This window comes from Sceloporus undulatus, chromosome 4 (genome assembly GCF_019175285.1).
Source record: "Sceloporus undulatus isolate JIND9_A2432 ecotype Alabama chromosome 4, SceUnd_v1.1, whole genome shotgun sequence".
NCBI classification, from domain to species: domain Eukaryota; kingdom Metazoa; phylum Chordata; class Lepidosauria; order Squamata; family Phrynosomatidae; genus Sceloporus; species Sceloporus undulatus.
The window spans coordinates 190,278,669-190,294,481 of record NC_056525.1 but is presented as its reverse complement, the minus strand read 5'-3'; the positions used below and the strand labels follow the sequence as shown (position 1 = coordinate 190,294,481).

The following is a 15,813-nucleotide window of genomic DNA, read 5'->3' as shown; positions in this document are numbered from 1 at the left end:
GTTGTTAGTAACTAAGTAACATTTTTAAGTAGTCAAGAACAGCAAATATCAAGAGAACACAAGGTCAGTCTCATATAAGCATCCAGTCCTCATCCAAAGATTGCATACCTGTTGTTCGTTACCTCTTGCATGTTCTACTGAGCATAGTATCATTGTGGGCCACCTAACTGGAATGGAATTAGATATTATTGGCCTGGTATATACTGCCAGGACACGACGTCCTGGCAGTGATAGTAGGACTCGGGACCACACAACAACTGCATGGTCATGAGCCCTATTACGTGTGGGCGGCACCATTACAGCACCATCCCACTCACATGGGGGGGTGTGCATGACATGTGGGCTTTGCAGCGCCCACAGATCATGCAGAGGAAGAGATGTTGTAAGGGCAGCCCTTACGACATCCCAAAAAGAGCCGCTCTAGATGGCTCTTTTTTTGGTTCGCAGCATTGCTGGGCAGTTTGGTTGCTACAGCAGTGCTGCAGACCAAAAACAGGTGCCCACAGACTGCCCTGAAAGGGGTGGTCTATACTGCCCCATTGTTTTGAGGTTGCTCGTGTTCATCCTAGTGCCTAGAACAAGTTCCAGGGAAACAGGTATAATGCTTCATAGTCATTATTATACAAAGCACCACAAAGTGTCATCCTGTCTCTAAGGTTTTTTTTTAATATGTACGTAATATTTCAGCAAGGAGTCATCAGAGATTTGGACTAGGATATTACCAATAAGCTCTGTGTCTTACTTGCACCTGGACTGATATGAAAGCCCTTATTCTGGCAGGCCTTTTGGTATCTGGAAGGAATTTTGGATTGGCTGAGAGAGGTAGTGAAGTTTGATTCAGACAACTGTGATCTGCTGCAGGCCAAAAATTCTGATCAGGAATAGGTCTGTAAAGTCTTTTTGATGGCAATCTGTTTCCACTGGAGTAGAAGGCTTGCACTGTTTGGGTACTCCTGAGCCCAATAATACTTCTACAGTAAGTGTTTTAAGTAATGTCTTGTATGTCAACCATGCTCTTTCCTGGGGAAGAAGGGATGGTGGTGTCTGGCTTCTCATTCATTTATACCTTGTCACCTCAAGTTTATCATAATGTACCCTTTGTGAGGCTGCCTTTGAAGACAATTCAGAAGATTCCCATGGTCCAGAATTGACCCACCAGAGTTTTGACTGGAGTTTATAGATTGGATCATATCTTTTATCAGCTTCACAAATCACTAGTTTGCTTCCAAGATCAATTTAGGATGCCAGTCCAATTCTTCAAAATTAAAACAGCCTGGAACAAAATCATCACAATTTCTTCCAGCCATTTGACTCCTCCTAAGTTATCTCTTTCCTCTAAAGCCCTTCTTCAGCTCCTCAGACCATTCATTGTATGATGTCCTCAGAGGAGGACCTTTTCAGTTATAGCATATTGTTTTCTGAATCTTACTAGTTAGTCTCAAATAGACCCCACAGATCAGTTGTTGAATCAACACTTTGTAAATCACATTGATTCAGCATTACTCTAGATTAAACTAATAGAATTCAGGCCAAAGTCAGCAGCAGTATTATGATAAGTACACCTCAAATTTGATCTTGTGCTGCTAGAGTTTTAAATGAACAGTAAAGGTGGCTTTACTTTAGCAAGTTGTTGTTGTTGCTGCTACTACTACTACTACTACTACTACTACTATTTTATAATACTGTTTTAAAGTATATTTGACTGGTTCTTTTGTCTCCAGTGCATTCTTTTTTAGTTTTCTAAGTTTGGGCTGTAATTTGCTATGTTACAGTAGGCCCTCCATATCCGTGGACTTGCCATCTGCAGATTCCAACATCAGCAGACAGCAAGCCCGTGGGGGGGGGGAGAGAAAGAAGAAAAGGCAGAGGTGGAAATGGCTGTGAAGAAGAGGAAGACAGAGGAAGAAGAGTGGCAGCAGAGGTGGCCAGAGGGGAGGAGAAGGTGGCGGGAAGAGGGGACACTCCACCAAAACAAAGGAAAGAAAGGTGCTCCCTTCCCTGCCCTTCCCCATGGGCCTCGTCTGGCTGGAAAGGTGGCTAGTTCCTTCCTCCACTGCCCTCCCAACCCCCACCTGGTTCCTTTGCTCCCTCCTTCCTTTCTTCCTTGCCAGGGTTCCTGGGCTGCGTGTTCTGTGTGTTCTGCAGAGCGCCAGACATGCCAGGAAGCGTAGTTCCCTGTCTTCCCTAGCCGCTCCTGGGTGGAGGGAAGAATGAGGTCCTGAGGAGGAAAGAAGGAGGCACCCATTGCTCACTCGGTGGCTCCTTCATGGGCTGGCAGGGAGGCTTCCTCCTCCTCTCCCTCTTCCCTTCACTTACTCGGGCACCAGTCTCTTTGGAGAGGGGGTGGGTCCGGAATGGATCCCTCATGGATATCGAGGGCCCACTGTATTTTGATGGTGGTGGTAGTGGTGGAGGTGGAAGTGGAAGTGGCACAAACTAGAGCCCAAAGTATGTTCAATGTTATCTTCAAACTGTGAACCCTAAATTGGGAAAAGTAACTCTGTTTAGCAAAGTATGCAGCAGACAAGTCGCAGCAGTTTGTCAGTGGCACTACAGGATCCACAGATAGATTAGAATTTTTAAATATGTTTCTAACCACTTGGAGTAGGTGTATCAGACAACTCGGTCTGAATGCATTAGTGAAGTATGACCTCTTTGCCATCACGTTTACCACAGAATACCTTGTTCTAGCTCATATTTTGGTTACATTTATCAAGAGTTCTTCTCCACTGTCTTTGGCTGTTGCCAGCCCAGGTGCTATTTCAATACATAGTTTCATTAGTTCCATTTCTTCAGTAGATCAGAAATGGAGCCAGCCCTGCCCAAGAGAAAGGTTTTTTAGAAATTGTGGTGGTGGTGGTGGTTGTAGAGATCTATTAAAGCCTCCAGAAAAAAGTGGGGAAATTCGGGGAGCGGGGGATCTCTTTTTTCCCCTGAAGCTTTTTCCCCCTAGAAAAAAAAATCTGAAAATATGGGTTAAAGAATATACTTATTAAGAATGAAGAATAAAATATTTAATACAAACTGTATTCATATACTGTATTGGTTTTTCATATGTTCTTTTGAAAAGCCTTTATGTAAGACTACGTGCATCTGCAATTCTTGATTTCCTTTCTCACTTCTTTTTATGAGAATTTTGCTTTTTTTAATGAGAGTTTGTGATTGCTTGGCACTATAGAAGCTAGAGGAGACAAAATAATTGTCTCTGTTTTATTCATGTTGGTGGCTTCTTCTGCTTTTATTTTCTGCCAGCTTTTCATAAACTGGCAAAGTGGTACCCTTGCCCTTTCACCTTGTAGCTCAGTTTGTAACAATAAAGTTTAAAACTGTACTTTTAATATGTCAAGCATATGTCAAAGGTTGCTTTCAGAGTAATTTGGACAGTTAGTGTTACTAACTAATTAGTCTGGTACTAAGGGAATTGCAAAGGCCAGCTTACTATGCAAACTTGACTCTGAAATAAAAATATCAGAGTAAATTACAGTGCCAGTTTCTTCTTGGAATGGAATCGCAGGATATTGGTACTGCCCCTTTTTAATCTACACTATGTATTTTGCTACTAGTTTCAGATATCAATACATAAAATAAAATGTTTTGTGGGTGACCTAGACTACACATATCAACAAATTGGATGTGTTTCCTCTTATGTTTCTAAAAGAAGCAATTAAATTACTTTGGCATGATATATTGTTTGTTAAACCTAGTATTATGGTTTTGAAGTTGTTTGCAAACTGTCAAACGCTCTGTGTTTGCATTGGAATGGCAGAAGTGTTTTTTTGTGTGCCAGAGTCAGTACTAGTATCCTAGGGAATACACTGCTTGCTTTGTTAAATATTAGCATTTTTATTAAGGAGGAACTTCAGTCTAGAACTAGACCACCACACAGAGGTTTGAGCCTTTCCCATATAGCTGGTTTCTCCCACAGTATCCTCCCCGAAGCTGCTCTGGAGCTTTTTAAAAATTCTCCATTGGTTTCAGTGGAGGTTTTGTGTTGCAGCTGTTGCTTTAAAAAAAAATCCTCACACCAGGGTGAATGGAAGGTACCTGTTCTTGTTTGGTCTGATTCAGATTGGCGCACTGCATACTTATTAAATAAGAAAGCATTGCTTGGTTATACACTGTGCATCTAAAGTAATGTGTGGTTCAGACTTAAAGAAACCTGAATGTGTACCTTATCAGATACATGCAAAATATTTGGATGGAAATTTAATATATAAATAAAAATAATAATTAATACTTGTTTTGTGATTTTTGGCTATATAATGGTGGGAGTTTTATTAGTATTGTACTTCTATTAAGACAATTAAGGTTAAATCAACAGGTTATAAGAGATCCATCTAAATTGAAAGCTAGCATTCTGTTTTGAAATAATTGGGGGTCCAATTCTTATGAGATTTTTTTTCTTGCTTCATACATATCATAAGGAGTGTTCACACATGTATGGAATATTATTCCTTTTATAAATAAAAATGATGCATCATAAAAGGAATAATATTCCATACATGTGTGAGCATTTCTTACTATTTGTATGAAACAAGAAAAAAAATCTCAACAACCCAATTATAATCTCTCATGCCCAATTATAAAAGTAATGCTAAATATATAAGTAAATACAATTGTGCATTCCTGTGTACACTTAGAACTTTAGGGTTGTGTGTTTATTTGTGGTTTAGAAGATTGGAAGTCCTGGTAGAATCATAGAGTTACTGAGAAACAACCTCCTCTTTTTGTCAGTCTCCTTCCCCTGTTAATGTTATATTAATGTAGTGAAAATAAGATACTTTCATATAAAGAAATTTAGAGGTAGAGAGCTAAGCAAAAGAGGTTGTACTTTCAAGTGTGTTTTCCACAATTCCCCTGCTGTATTTTTACTTGAAATCACAGTTATTTTGTTAATGACTAGGAATTGTTATTCTGTGATTTTGCTACAAGCAATTAAAACTGTCACATAGATGTGATAAAATAACCAGAAAGTCCTATGTTAGTATTTCTTTCTTGTATGCCACACTTCCTTCCTCTTGCTCTCCTCCATCCCTTTTCTCCCATGTCTTCTTCATTCTGTAGATTCAGATCCAGGACATACAAATGAAAGCTTGGGGGAGAGATTAATATCTACTTACAGGACACATTCAGGTAAATGGATTATCAGGTGTGCTTACTATAGTTGCATTTTATTTCTTTTCATGCTGTAACAAGTAGTAGTTGGTTTCTTTCTCTGTATCAGTGAACTGCCTTTAAGTAACTTCCACAGTAATAAAACCATAATGTGTATCATCATTCATTGGGGAACCCAAAGTGCAGCTGTACAGGAATAGAATCTGTTCCTTCCAGTGGCATCTGTTCACATGTGTGGTTGAAGATAACAGTTACTGTGCTGTAACTACTAATATCTTTAGAGCGGGAAAAAAGGCTTCCACACTGACTGTAATTAGAATGTGAAAAAGAAAAATAGTATACGTTAAGCGTAATATGTTTATTTACTCTTTATATTTATATACCATTTAACTATTTGCTACATAATAGCAAATGGAGCAGTCCTAAATGGGGTTGCAGAAGAGAATGAAGGGAATTTACCACTTCATCCCAAATCTTGCTGGTTTGTGCCTGCCCTGTTGGGGGTGGTGGCTCAGTTTTCTAGATCATATTCTTGTATTTCCCAGTTAGAAGCAATGGGTAGGGAACAACTCAACCATCTTCAACCTGGAAGCAGTCTGGGCCCCTCATGACAAAATGTAGAGGCTTCAATGTGTCCTGCCCCACTTTCAGAATGCCCTCTTTTAAGGCCTTACCCTTGCTACCAGTAATAAGACTTCCTGCCTGCAAGTCTTTCCATGAACAGAACTTGCATAGCTCCTTCTCACCTTTCAGGGGACCCCCTCTTGCATATCCTAACCCCTATAACTGGAAGATCTGTGATCAGCAAGTGTCGGAAAATAGATCTAAATCATCAAGTTTGGATTATGCAGAGCATTTAAAAGTCATCTAAAACAGCAGTTATTTGTATAAATAAGATTTTTTTTTCTTAGAAGATAATAGCTTGCAAACAACAGATCATGCCAAAGAAACCTGAGCATCTTCTTTTTCTGGAACTGCAAAAATATGTGTGTGAAGAGCAATAATTAATCAAAGCTTGTCACATCAGCTTCCTCTCTGCTGACTTCAATTTAATACATTTTACATTTGAGAATACAGGTTTATAATTGTGCCATCTAAATATTCAGTATAACTTCCTGTTAAAGAAGAATTACGTAAAGAACAGGAGAAAATGGTAGTTATTTTGCTCAATTAAGGTTGAAGGGAGATACATAGGAAAACCCAGATAACATGAGACTGTAAGAAATGTGAAAAACACCTACTGAACTTATTTGTTCAAAGATAGTAATTTTTAATAAGATTGTAGCATAATGTTTTTATAAAATACTTGCTTGTTTAGTAAAAATGCATAATTACATACACAGTTTTACTTTGGGGTGGGAGAAGTCTTCATGGTGTGACCATCAAGGCCTGAAGCTATAGACAGATGGAGGAGAACTTGTGCAATTTTGCAGCAGTAAGAAAATCAAAGAGATGCAAGAAAAAGCTAAGGGAACCATTGATAGGGGGCACATTTATCACACATTCTCTTACAGTCTTTGGTGGAAATATAGCTTCCCGTCACCATTAATTCTCCTGATCACACTTTTGTCCAGCAACTGCACCTGTTCCCAAAAGAGCAGTTTGAAAACCACCCACTGAAAGATGGTCAGAAAGAGTATGGCTTGAGCTTAAGACAGCAGTGTCATTTCATCTCACTAAATTTAGCAGGACTTGCTTCTGAGTAGACATCCACATAAATTTTGGAAATACGTTTTTGTCTTTAAGATTCCATAATAATTTCATGAAGAAAGGTGCATAGAAAAACAGTTCAGCACTTGTCTCATCTCTCACCCTATCTCACATTGTAGGAATTTAATGGTGATTCAAAGCTGATGCAAAAGTCATGTTATTCATGCTTCTAGTGTGTTTCTACAGTGGCACCCTAACGTAATAACAATCCTTTGAAATAGAGTAGACCAGGAGAGTTCAAAGTTACGTTTGGATCTACTGGTGAATTGCAGTAAATTAGCAGTGGTTTCCAGCTCTCAATGTTTAACAACAAAAATAAATATATAAAGCTATTGAAATCAAAAAGAGGTGGCAGGTATAGATTTTTGAGTGACAGGATCTGCTTATATACTCAAGTTCTGGTACTGACAATTCTTGAGTTAAGCATGGACTTTGAGGTACTTTAATCTTCATTCTGTCCACATGTGTGAGTTCTGTGCTTTCCTGTGGTTGGTGGACCTCTTGGTTCTAGTGAAAAACAAAGTAGATCCACCTCTGCCAGTTCCTGGATTAGACTAAGATGCTTGCTTGTTGATGCCACACAGTGTGTTTCATTGCTTATCGGGGATTTGAACCTGAGTGGCCCACAATTGAGGTCAGTACTCTTGCCATTATGTCACACTGATTCTGTTTTGGTAAGCAAAATATTTTTAAGATAAGACTTGATGTACTTTTTTTCTGCCCGAAGAACACCATATTTAAAATTTTAAGGAATGTTGAATGATGTTTCTTCTAGCTGTAGATCTGTTTTATTAGCAGTGTTTTATATACAATTGGTAATATTTTGCTGTTCTTATAAATCTATGGATATTTCCAGAGAAAGAAGTCCCAGAGAAGAAAAAAATGAAAAAAGAAGCTGGAAGTAAGAAAGCAGCACCTGTTAGTATTCTTTTTGGTTACCCTCTATCAGAGCGCAAACAGATGGCCCTTCTTATGCAGATGACTGCTAGAGATAACAGTCCAGGTAATACTAATTATTAATTTGGGCTCTTTGTTGCTAAACTCTGACTGGTGTCTCTCCACTGTTTTTCTTAAACCGTTAGTTGTTGTGGGTAACCTCTTGCCCTCAGATGTTTTGACAGTATCATGGATTCCACCTTAAATTCTTCTTCATGAGAACTATTGTGTTTTATTTTTAAAAATTGTCCATATGAGAGATGATCACCTCATAGCTGTAGGATAATTACTGTAGATTTTTTAAAATATATAACGAGGTGATTAGATGACTTCCTTCTTTCTTAATCTTCAAATCTAAACATTGAACCTCTGTTTTGTTTTGTTCATTCTCAAATTGTATGTTGTTACTGATGGAACTGATTCTGTTATGAAAATATTTGAAATCATCATCATCACCTCTCCAAATGTAAAATATGTTATCTAGGTACCTTGCCTAAAAGATGGGTTTTCTTTTTTACTTACATACATAGTACCTAATATATGCCCTTCTTGTACCTTTAAATGTATTTTTTTTTTGTTTATGAAATCTGTGGAAACACTGATATATGATGGAACAGAGGGTATAAAGGGTTTCAGATATAATCAACAAATTGTGATACTGGTTTTAAACTAAGCCACATTCTGATACTATAGATCTACATGGGTGCCTTTAGGTATCTTAGAAAGAACATAAAATAATGATGTCCTGGAATTTGTTTTTAATAGAAAATAGTTTCCTTTATCTGTTATATAGCCTAGAGACTTCTCTTCTGCAATCACAATTTTTATGATTTTAGAAATATGTTCAGTTGGATAGTTTTTACATATCTTGTAAGTAGGATGATCTCATGGTGTATAATATGGTGAAGAACTTCAGCTTTGTTCAATCTTGTATCACAACCCCTCCTCTTTTATCTGTTTGTTTTATAACGATAGAATTAGCTGCTGCCAGCTTCCCTCCCGCTCATATTCTTCCCAGGGCTTACAGTTCTTTCCTCCATACTTGTTAACTCTTGAGAGACTAATTTTTCAAAACCAATTTTTATTACTTACTTGTTTATTGGGTTTATATCCCACCTTTCTCCCAAAATGGGATTCAAGGTGGTTTAATTAGATAAATTAAGAAGTATTAAAATTATGTTTTATTGAAAGACAAGTTCAATGGTGTCACAAAGATGGAGCTGAACAGGGTAGATGTGGGGGATGCATATTTCAGGAACTGGAGTAAGAAAGGTATTGCCAGCCAGCATCAAGTGCTGGTAAGGTTTTGCAAAAGTACAATGGTATACCAACTTATAATTATATAAGTTATAATTAAATTATAGTGTTGTAGTTGCCCATGGAGTGAAAAGCAGTCATTCATAGAGGGAGTGTAGTCACTCTCTTCTAATCCTGGTCCCTCCGGTGTCTGCTGTCATAATTTACTACTGCTCAAATATGTTCTGTTTGCTTTGCGTCTCTGTCTTTGCTGCATTTTGTTCATTTGTTTTTATTTGTTTGTTAGAGCAACATGAAATTTTAGGAATCAGCTTTGATTACAATTTATTATATTAGACCTCTCTGTCCCTCCCCTAGTATGAGAGGATGTATAAAAATATCTCACTTACACTGGATTTATATTTATATATGTTTATAGAAATAAATAAATGAGATGGTGGAGGATGGCTTTAGTTAAGGAATTTTGATTGTAGATCTACTTTTCACATTTTTTCATCTACTTTTTTCACATTTATTTTGTAGATCCCAATTTAAACCATCCTTTACAGACAGCACCAACACAAAAGAAAACACCAAGCTCTTCCTCAAGACAAAAGGACAAAGTTAACAAAAGAAATGAACGAGGAGAAACTCCCTTACATACAGCAGCCATTAGAGGTGATATTAAACAAGTTAAAGAGTTAATCAGTCTAGGAGCAAATGTGAATGTGAAAGATTTTGCTGGTAAGTTTGACAAGTAGAGGTTTTTTTATATACTATTGTGTTTTATAGTTAAATAATTGGACTTTTTTTAATCATGTGTCAAACTGCTTCAAATATAACATTAACTTGCTATGTGAACTAAAGCATGCTGTGAATGCCCAACTGGATCGTAAATAGATGCTGGCAACACCAATACATTTCAATAGAATTTACTGTAAAGAGATCTTGTAATAATAATATAATAATAATAAATATTTATTTATATCCCGCCTCTTCCGCTTTGAGGATCAAGGCGGGTAATAGCAAAGTTAATACAATATACAACAATAAAAACAACAAGCCCCACAAGACCCTGGCCCAACCCTCCCTCCCAACTATAAAATTAAACAGTAAAAGATGGTTAAAAAGTACATAACAATACATCAAAATTAAAAAAACAAACCACAAATAAGAAAACTAATAAAAGGAGGGGGATTCAATTGGTTCTGGGCATTATCAATCGGGGAAGGCCTGCCAGAAAAGAAAGGTTTTTGTTGCCTTTTTAAAAGCCTTGAATGAGGATAATTGGCGAATCTCTTCTGTCAGGTCATTCCAAGTTTTTGGAGCGGTGGCAGAGAAAGACCTCCAGGAGGTCACCGCCAGTCTGGTCTTTCTAGATTGTAAGAGGTTTTTCCCGGAGGATCGGAATGTGTGGGAAGGATTGTATGGGAGGAGGCGTTCCTTCAAGTAGACTGGACCCAGGCCATGTAGGGCTTTATAGGTGGTAAGCAACACCTTGTACTGTGCCCAGAAGCTAATAGGCAGCCAATGTAGTGATTTTAAAATAGGTGTAATATGGTTGAACTTGGATTTTCCGGCGACCAGGCAGGCTGCCATGTTTTGTAGCAGTTGGAGCTTCTGGATGTGGCACAAAAATTGCCCCATGTAAAGTGCTTTGTAGAAATCAAGACGAGAGGTTACTAGAGTATTATAACCGTTTCTAGGTCCCGCTGCTCCAGGTAGGGGCGCAACTGGCGTATCAGCCGAAGTCAATAACAGGCATTCCTGGCTGTTGCATCAATCTGAGAAGATAGTTGAAGCGACGAATCCAGGAGCACTCCCAAGCTGCGGACGCAGTCTTTCAGGGGAAATGTGATCCCATCTAGAACTGGAGAACTTATCTCCATACCCGGATTGGGGTTACCTATCACGAGTACCTATGTTTTATTTGGATTCAGCTTAAGTCTGTTTTCCTTCATGCAATCCATTACCGACTTCAGGCAGTCATTCAGGGGGGAGATGCCCTCCTTGGTCACTGAAACAGTCCGAGACATAGAGAAATAAATTTGGGTGTCATCAGCGTACTGATAACACCCCACCCCATGTCTCCGTATGATCTCACCCAGCAGCTTCATGTAAATGTTAAACAGCATGGAGGACAGAATGGCGCCCTGAGGGACACCAGATGTCAGCTCTCTCATAGAGGAGCAGCTGTCCCCCAGCATCACCATCTGGAATCTGCCCGAGAGGTAGGAATGTAGCCACTACAAAGCAGAGCCAGCGATTCCCAACTCTCTCAGGCGTTCCAGAAGGATACCATGGTCTATGGTATCAAAGGCTGCTGAGATGTCCAAGAGCACCAACAGGGCCACACTTCCCCTGTCAATGCACAGGCGGAGATCATCGACCAAGGTGACCAGGGCAGTCTCCACTCCGTATCCCAACCTGAAGCCAGTTTGAAATAGATCAAGAAAATTGGTGTCATCCAAGACTGCTTGGAGCTGGTTTGCAACTGCCCTCTCAATCACCTTACCCAAAAAGGGAAGAAGAGCTGTTGGCCAATAATTATTTTGTCCAGGGGATCAAGGGAAGGTTGCACCTTTGAGACTAACTAAAGAAAGCAGTTGGCAGCATGAGCTTTTGTAGACAGGTGCTACAAGATCTCACTACATACCGATTCCACAGACTAACACAGCTATATCTTTAAATTCTCTTATTGTAAAGTATTGTGTCTTGAATCAGTCTTGATTGACTTGTTGTCGTTTGTACTTTTAAGAGCTACTTCGGTTTTATTGTCAATAGTTGTAGAGAAAGTTGTTTGGTTAAATTCGTACTTTTAATAAAATTCAGAAGCCCAGTCAGAAGAACACTATAATAAACATCTTCTTGAGTGGTGATAACGTGATAACAGTTTCTGTTCAGTCTGTAGAATAAATACCTGCTGAAGGTTTCACATTGTTTTTATATGCTCAGACATAAGCTAATTGATGTGTTGTTTATACTGACTATTCGTTTTAAAAAGACCTGTGTATACTGTGATAAGGATCCTGGGCCTTTCAGAAGTTCTTGGACTCCACCTCCCTTCAGCCTCAGCCAGTGTGGGCAGAAGTGAGATAGTTCAGTGCCATTCAGAAGTCCAAAGGTTCCTTTCCCTGATAGGAGTCCTATGTATAACTTACAAATAATTATCATCCTCCTTCATCACACATTTTTCTGAAGGGGTCCCTCTAGACCTCCAAAGTGGCTTCTTAGGAGATTCAGCAAACTGTAGCTGGGAGAGAAGAATTGGTACTACACATCATGTTTGTAGAAATGTTTCTGCTCATGCAAGATGGTTTTTGAAATCAAGGTCATAGCACCACTCCGTAGACCCCACAATAGACACAGTTGTCTCAAAAAGCTGGGACAGTTATTTCTTCCTTCATATTTCATCCCTTGAAGGATTTCTTAATAAGTCGATAATCCTTAGAATTATGTCATCTCATGTGGCTGTTTATACTGCTTGTGGGGATGGGCCAACCCTGGTATATGCCATTTAGTCAATAATTAAAATGTCGGCTTGCCGATTCACACTACACCTTTTAGTTTTATTTATTTATATTTTATTCATGATACATAGGAATAGCCTCTGTGCGCAGGCACACAAAGTAATTTCTTGTTCAATTAAAATTAAAAAGGTATGTTTGTCTTTGCAAAACAATAAATACCGTATATTCCGGCATATAAGACGACTGGGCGTATAAGAAGACCCCCAACTTTACAACTTAAAATACAGTATTTGGGATATACTCACCGTATAAGACCACCCCTCTCTTCCACGATAAGTCAGAAAGGAGCTGAAGGCACACGACAACAACAGCAGCAGCAGCGGCGGCAGAAAAGAAAGAGGGGGAGGAGAAAAAAGGAGAAGAAGAAAAGGAGGAGAAAGAAGAATAGGAAAAAGAGGATAAAAAGAAAAGGAGGAGGAGGAAGAGGAAAAGAAGAAGCGGAGGAGGAAGAGGGGGAGAAGAGGAGGAGGTGGAGAAAGAATAAGTGTAAGAGGGGAAGAAAAAGTAGAGGAGGAGGAGGAGAAAAAGAAGATGGGAAGAAGAAGAGGAGGAGGAGAAAGCAGAAGATTAAGGGGAAGAAAAAGAGGAGGAGGAGGAGGAGGAGAAAGAAGAAGAGGAAGAGGGAAAGAAAAAGAAGAAGGAGAGGAGAAGAAGAAGAAAAAGAAGAGGGGAGGAGGAGGAGAAAGAGGAAGGGCCCAGCTAGCTGGCTGCCTTCTCCTGAGGCAGGGGAGCCGCGAGGTATGCCCTCCGCCTCGAAGAAGGCCTTGCAACCATGGGCTCTCTTTAGGACCCAACCAGCTGGCTTGGCCTTCTGATAATGTCCCTAGAGTTGGAAGAGACCCCAAGGGCCATCTAGTCCAACCCCATTCTGCCATGCAGCAAATCACAATCAAAGCATCTCCAACAGATGGCCATCCAGCCTCTGCTTAACGACCTCCAAAGAAGGAGACTCCAGTACACTCCGAGGAAAGAGTGTGTTCCACTTCTGAAATAGCATACACAACATTATTTCACTTGCCTTGACAACTCTTCCCGCCCTTCCTCTTGGTGCATCTACACTGTAGAATTAATGCAGTTTGAAGCCACTTTAAGAGCCACTGCTCCATCCTATTGGAATCCTAGGATTTGTAGTTTTATAAGGTCTTTTGCCTTCTCTGCCCAAAGAATGCGGGGGGGGGGGGGCTGCTCCAAACTACAAATCCCAGGGATTCTGTATGGATGGAGCCGTGGCAGTTCAAGTGGCTCCTATTGGAATCCTAGGATTTGTAGTTTTATAAAGCTTATAAAAACTACAAATCCTATGCTTCTGTGTGGATGGAGCCATGACAATTAAAGTGGATGGCGCATTCTACTTCTACAATGTAGATACACCGTGAGAGGCATGTGAGAAATAAAGAAAGAAAGAAAGCGGGAAGCCTGGAAAAAGCCTCCAGACAGACTCCTAAGGAGCAGCCTGGCTGGTTTCTCTGCGCGCCAAGAGGAGTTGTTTTTCTTTTTCTCTCCAGTTAGCCAAAGAAAAGAAACAAAGGTCCAAAACACAGGGCAGCAATAGTCCAGTTTGAGAGGACTTTAACTGCCCTGGCCCAGTGCTAGGGAATCCTGGGAACTGGAGTTTATTGTGGCACCAGAGCTCTCTGACAGAGAAGGCTCAATCTCACAAAACTACATTTCCCAGAATTCCCTAGCACTGAGCCAGAGCAGTTAAAGCAGTCTCAGACTGGATTATTGCTGCAGTGTGTTTTGGACTATAGTTTCCAGCCTGGCAACAAAAAGTGGGTCCTTGCTTCCTCCTGACTGGGGATCTCTCTCTTTCCCCCAACAAGGCTCCATCCTTCACAAGAGAAGGGAAGAGGAGAAGCAGAGGCAGAGTGCGGGAAACCCTCTGCTAATTCTCTTGGGAAGGACTGAGCCTCAGGAGGGAAGGTAGAAAGACCTCCCCAGAGAGGAATGACACCGCTTTCCCCCTGGGTGCCCGGGAAAAGGAGGACAGGAGGGGAAGGGAGAGGAGGGAGCAAGGAAGGAAGGAAGAGAAGAAAAGGAAGAAAAAGGGGAGGGAGAGAAGGAGGGAAGGAAGGAAGGGGGAAAAGGGAAGGAAGGAAAGGAAAAGTAGTGGAGAAAGAGAAGGAAACCTAGGAAGGGAAGGGAAAGAAGAAGGGAGGAAAGGGAAGGAGGGAGGGGAGGGGAGAGACGGACGTGGGCTCTCTTTAGGACCCAGCCGGCTGGCTTGGCCTTCTCCGAGGCCGAGAACATGCCACGCAGCTCCTCTGCCTTTGGGAGAAGGCTAAGCCAGCCAGCTGGGTCCTAAAGAGAGCCCTCAGCAGCAAAGCCTTCTCCCGAAGGCAAAGGAGCCGCACGGTGTGTCCTCCGCCTTGGAAGAAGGCTTTGCCGCTGAGGGCTCTCTTTAGGACCCAGCCGGCTGGCTTGGCCTTTTTTTTCCCGGCATACAAGACGACCCCCGACTTTGGGGAAGATTTCCCTGGGCTAAAAAGTCGTCTTATACACCGGAAAATACGGTATGTGAAATATACAGAAATTTCAAGCTTTATAATTAAATCTAGTTTATTTTTTAAAATGTAAAGGTTTCAGGGCCTTTAATGCTTGGATTTTGTTTAAAATTCTTTTTATTAAATGCTGACCAGATACTGCTAAAAATATTGAAAGGAAAAAAAATGAATTCTGTCTTTTCTTCTGATAGGTTGGACGCCACTCCATGAAGCATGTAATGCTGGTTACTATGATGTTGCTAAGGTCTTGATAGCAGCAGGGGCAGATGTAAATACACAAGGATTAGATGATGATACGCCACTGCATGATTCTGCAAGTAGTGGACACAGAAAGGTATCTACCATTCACACAATAAATAGGAGCCCTGGTGGTACACTGGTTAAATGTCGATACTGCAGCCACAAGGTTGTGAGTTCAATCCCAGGACTCCAAGATTGACTCAGCCTTCCATCCTTTTGTAGGTTGGTAAAATAAGTACCCAGCTTGATGAGGGCAATTGGCTTACAGATTGTAAACTGCTTAGAGAGTGCTGATTTCACTGATAAGCAGTATAGAAATATAAATGCTGCTGCTATTGCTATTGCAATAAATAAATAATCCATGTATCTGTATAATGATCATATTTTAACAGAGAAACCCTTTATACAAACTAATTCTGGGAACAGGGGTCATACAGAAACATTATATTAGAGGAATAGCCACCATTCCTGTATGTGCACTGCCCAAGATGGGAAGGGAAAACACAGCTCAAAAAAGTGATGAAAGCTTCCATCATTCCTAG

The 15,813-nt window shown here is 40.3% G+C and overlaps 1 protein-coding gene across 6 annotated transcripts in view; it reads left to right on the top strand.

The window, feature by feature from the left end:
* The window catches only part of ANKRD12 (ankyrin repeat domain 12), a 74,278-nt gene that overhangs the window by 38,595 nt on the left and 19,870 nt on the right, over positions 1-15,813 (top strand). For 4 of the 6 annotated variants that reach the window (XM_042463096.1, XM_042463094.1, XM_042463097.1 and 1 more), the window contains 4 exons: positions 5,065-5,133; positions 7,682-7,828; positions 9,541-9,741; positions 15,223-15,365. In XM_042463096.1, the coding sequence (XP_042319030.1) occupies positions 5,065-5,133; positions 7,682-7,828; positions 9,541-9,741; positions 15,223-15,365 (560 nt within the window). The remainder of the gene's footprint in view (positions 1-5,064; positions 5,134-7,681; positions 7,829-9,540; positions 9,742-15,222; positions 15,366-15,813) is intronic. The other 2 variants (XM_042463095.1, XM_042463099.1) reach the window with 1 other exon arrangement.